This window comes from Anneissia japonica, unplaced genomic scaffold (genome assembly GCF_011630105.1).
Source record: "Anneissia japonica isolate Jap-2015-1 unplaced genomic scaffold, ASM1163010v1 scaffold1165_len1893470_cov193, whole genome shotgun sequence".
NCBI lineage: Eukaryota > Metazoa > Echinodermata > Crinoidea > Comatulida > Comatulidae > Anneissia > Anneissia japonica.
This window is the reverse complement of record NW_022709613.1, coordinates 1,846,058-1,848,770: the sequence shown is the minus strand read 5'-3', so window position 1 is coordinate 1,848,770 and position 2,713 is coordinate 1,846,058. Positions and strand designations below refer to the sequence as shown.

Below are 2,713 nucleotides of genomic sequence, written 5' to 3'. Positions count from 1 at the left end.
TTATTATTATTATTATTATCATTATTACTGTCTCTTATACACATCTAGATGTGTATAAGAGACAGCCCTCTGGCTAAACTACATCAGAGTTGGAAATGTACGATATTGAACAGTTGAAAAATATCAATGAATAAAATATTAATTGTTAAAGCTTGAAAAATGTTTCTTTTTTGTATAATAGTGATTTTAAGTATAAGTTATAAATTGAAGTAAAAGCGTTAATAAAACGACAAATTTTTACCTTACCTTTAATATCGATAGCTCTAACAACAGCAGTGAATCCTTTTTTTTCGTTGACTTTGTTTGGACTTTTGAAAATCACAGACGCCAAGTTTAAATATGTGAAAAATTCGATGTCATCCGTGACAACCGTATCAGAAAATCCCAAACGAAACAAGGATTCATAAGGATTCTGTCCAAATGTGATTTTTAGATTACCATAATCGAGATCGACATTGGTTATGTTGAACTTTATTTTGGTAGACGGCGGAGATGTTATCAGCCATACGCAATAAGTGTTAGGAAAAAAAGCCAGAGGATAGTTTGGAGACGTGAATTGAAAAACTTCCCCGACGTTTAGGTAGACGTTATATGAGCAGCCTATATTTAAAAAAATAAATAATCACAAATTAATTATTTAAAAAAAATATGCCGATATGCCATGCCTCTATTTTTTATGACATACCGTCATTATTAATCATACTTTATTTCAATTCCAATCAAAGAGCGAAAATACAAACCTATTAACGCAGTTAATAGTTTTTATGTTTGGTTAACACCAGATAATAATAATTTATAATATACGCGTTGACATCACAATCAATGTTACTATTCGTAGTATCGTAGAGAAATAGAACTTTATCTTTCTATAGGGTGACTGAAAATGATGTGCAATACTGTACTTACTTTTACAAACCATTTCATTAGTTTCACCTGCAGGAGAATATTCACAAGAAATCTGTGATCCAATGCCTGTGATATTAAAGATTTCCTGGCAACCGTTAACCACGCCTTCGCAGATAGCTTTACAAGGCACTACTTGAATTGTGTCGGTAATGCATGGAGGATATAGCCAAGAACATACTACATACAGAGCATGCGTATCACAATCTAGAAAACCACTAATTTCTTCTAAGTAATTCTCAGCTGTCTTAAAGGAATCAACGTGATTGTTTGGAATGAACGTTGTTATATAGGGCAAAACGCCGGTGCACTTGCCTTGCGGGATGTGAAGACAGCCAACTAAAACCACAAAGAGTTTTTGAAAATAAAATTACAATTATATACAATATATAGATTTTGATTGTTTTTATTTCATGGTCAAAGAAAAACTAACTTAATACAAAAATGAATCATCAAACTAGCACAAAAACACAACATCAAAAGATTTCATATAGCTAAACCAGTAAAATATCGAACGGCATAGGCGAACACGATAATCAAACATGGAAAAGTAAAACTTGCAAAAAAAAAAAAAAAAAAAAAAAAAAAATGGAAAAGTAAAACTTGCAAAAAAAACAAAAAAACAAAACAAAAAAAAAAATACAAAGCTATAAAACATTCACAAACGATGCAAGGAATACCATCAAACTTATCATTACCATCACTATCATCATCACCATCACAACCAACGTCAATCTGTTATCATAATGATTAATTATAATTATTCCAAACCACCTCTTAATGGCGTAACGTAACCAGGAGCTTTTCGGTGCCTGAAACCCCACTTTTCGTACAAACGTGAAAAAATAAATGTAAATGAAATAGAAAATAAATGGCAAAGTAAGCTACTTCAGACGTTAACAACCAATTTATGATGTAGTCAAACCATCAATATGCTTCATACCTATTTTTTTTTATCTTACGTAAATTTCTGTGATGTTTTATTTCTATTCACATAGATAAGATAAATCGCGTCGGCTGCGTATGGCGGTTTAACTCTGTCATATAAATATACCACAATTACACGTACGTACTCGGTGGTACAAAATGTGTCAAAATAATACGCGTTCTACACGTACCACACGTACTACTCGTACTACACGTACATAAGGATAGAAATACCGGATCAAGTCAGTTCGAGCAGATGCCATCAAGCGGCAACAAGCTATTTTGTAGGACTTATTACTTTTAAGGAATTTGTAAATTCTGTGCTTGTCTATTTCACCGGTTTCAATCTACTGTATTTATCAGAGGGCATGAATGTTTAAATGACAGGTACACTCACTAAATGAGATTTCATTGTACAGCGTTTGTTTAATGCAATTCAAGTAATCATGTATTTTAATATAGTAATAGATATTACTTTCAGGCACCAAGACCGGAAGAAAGACAAATAGTGTATATAAAGCTTTCTATGTTATAGTAATTGAAAATTTACATATTATTATCATTAACAGTAAATAATTAAAGTATTACCTCATAGTCATTCAATAATTGATTAATTGCATTATAATGATTACATCATTTTGTTACATGTATTGCTTATGTTGAATGACACACATACACCGATCATTAAAAAAAAACAACCGACTTGTTTTCTTATTTTAATCTAAATAATTAACCCCTCAATTTCCAACGTGTATATAGGCTCAAATCATCATCTGCTGGAACTGATTTGATCCGGTATTTCTATTTTTATCTTTATTCTATTTTTATCTTATTCTATTTTTATCTTTATGTACACGTGGTAAGAGCAGTGGTGGCGCCAAAG

The 2,713-nt window shown here is 31.4% G+C and overlaps 1 protein-coding gene across 1 annotated transcript in view; it reads right to left on the bottom strand.

Moving 5' to 3' along the window:
• Window positions 1-2,713, bottom strand: part of LOC117106840 — a 15,668-nt gene that overhangs the window by 1,172 nt on the left and 11,783 nt on the right. Inside the window, exons 5-6 of the mRNA XM_033248313.1 lie at window positions 907-1,242; window positions 247-600 (exon numbers count right to left, since the gene is read on the bottom strand). Of these exons, the coding sequence (XP_033104204.1) occupies window positions 247-600; window positions 907-1,242 (690 nt within the window). The remainder of the gene's footprint in view (window positions 1-246; window positions 601-906; window positions 1,243-2,713) is intronic.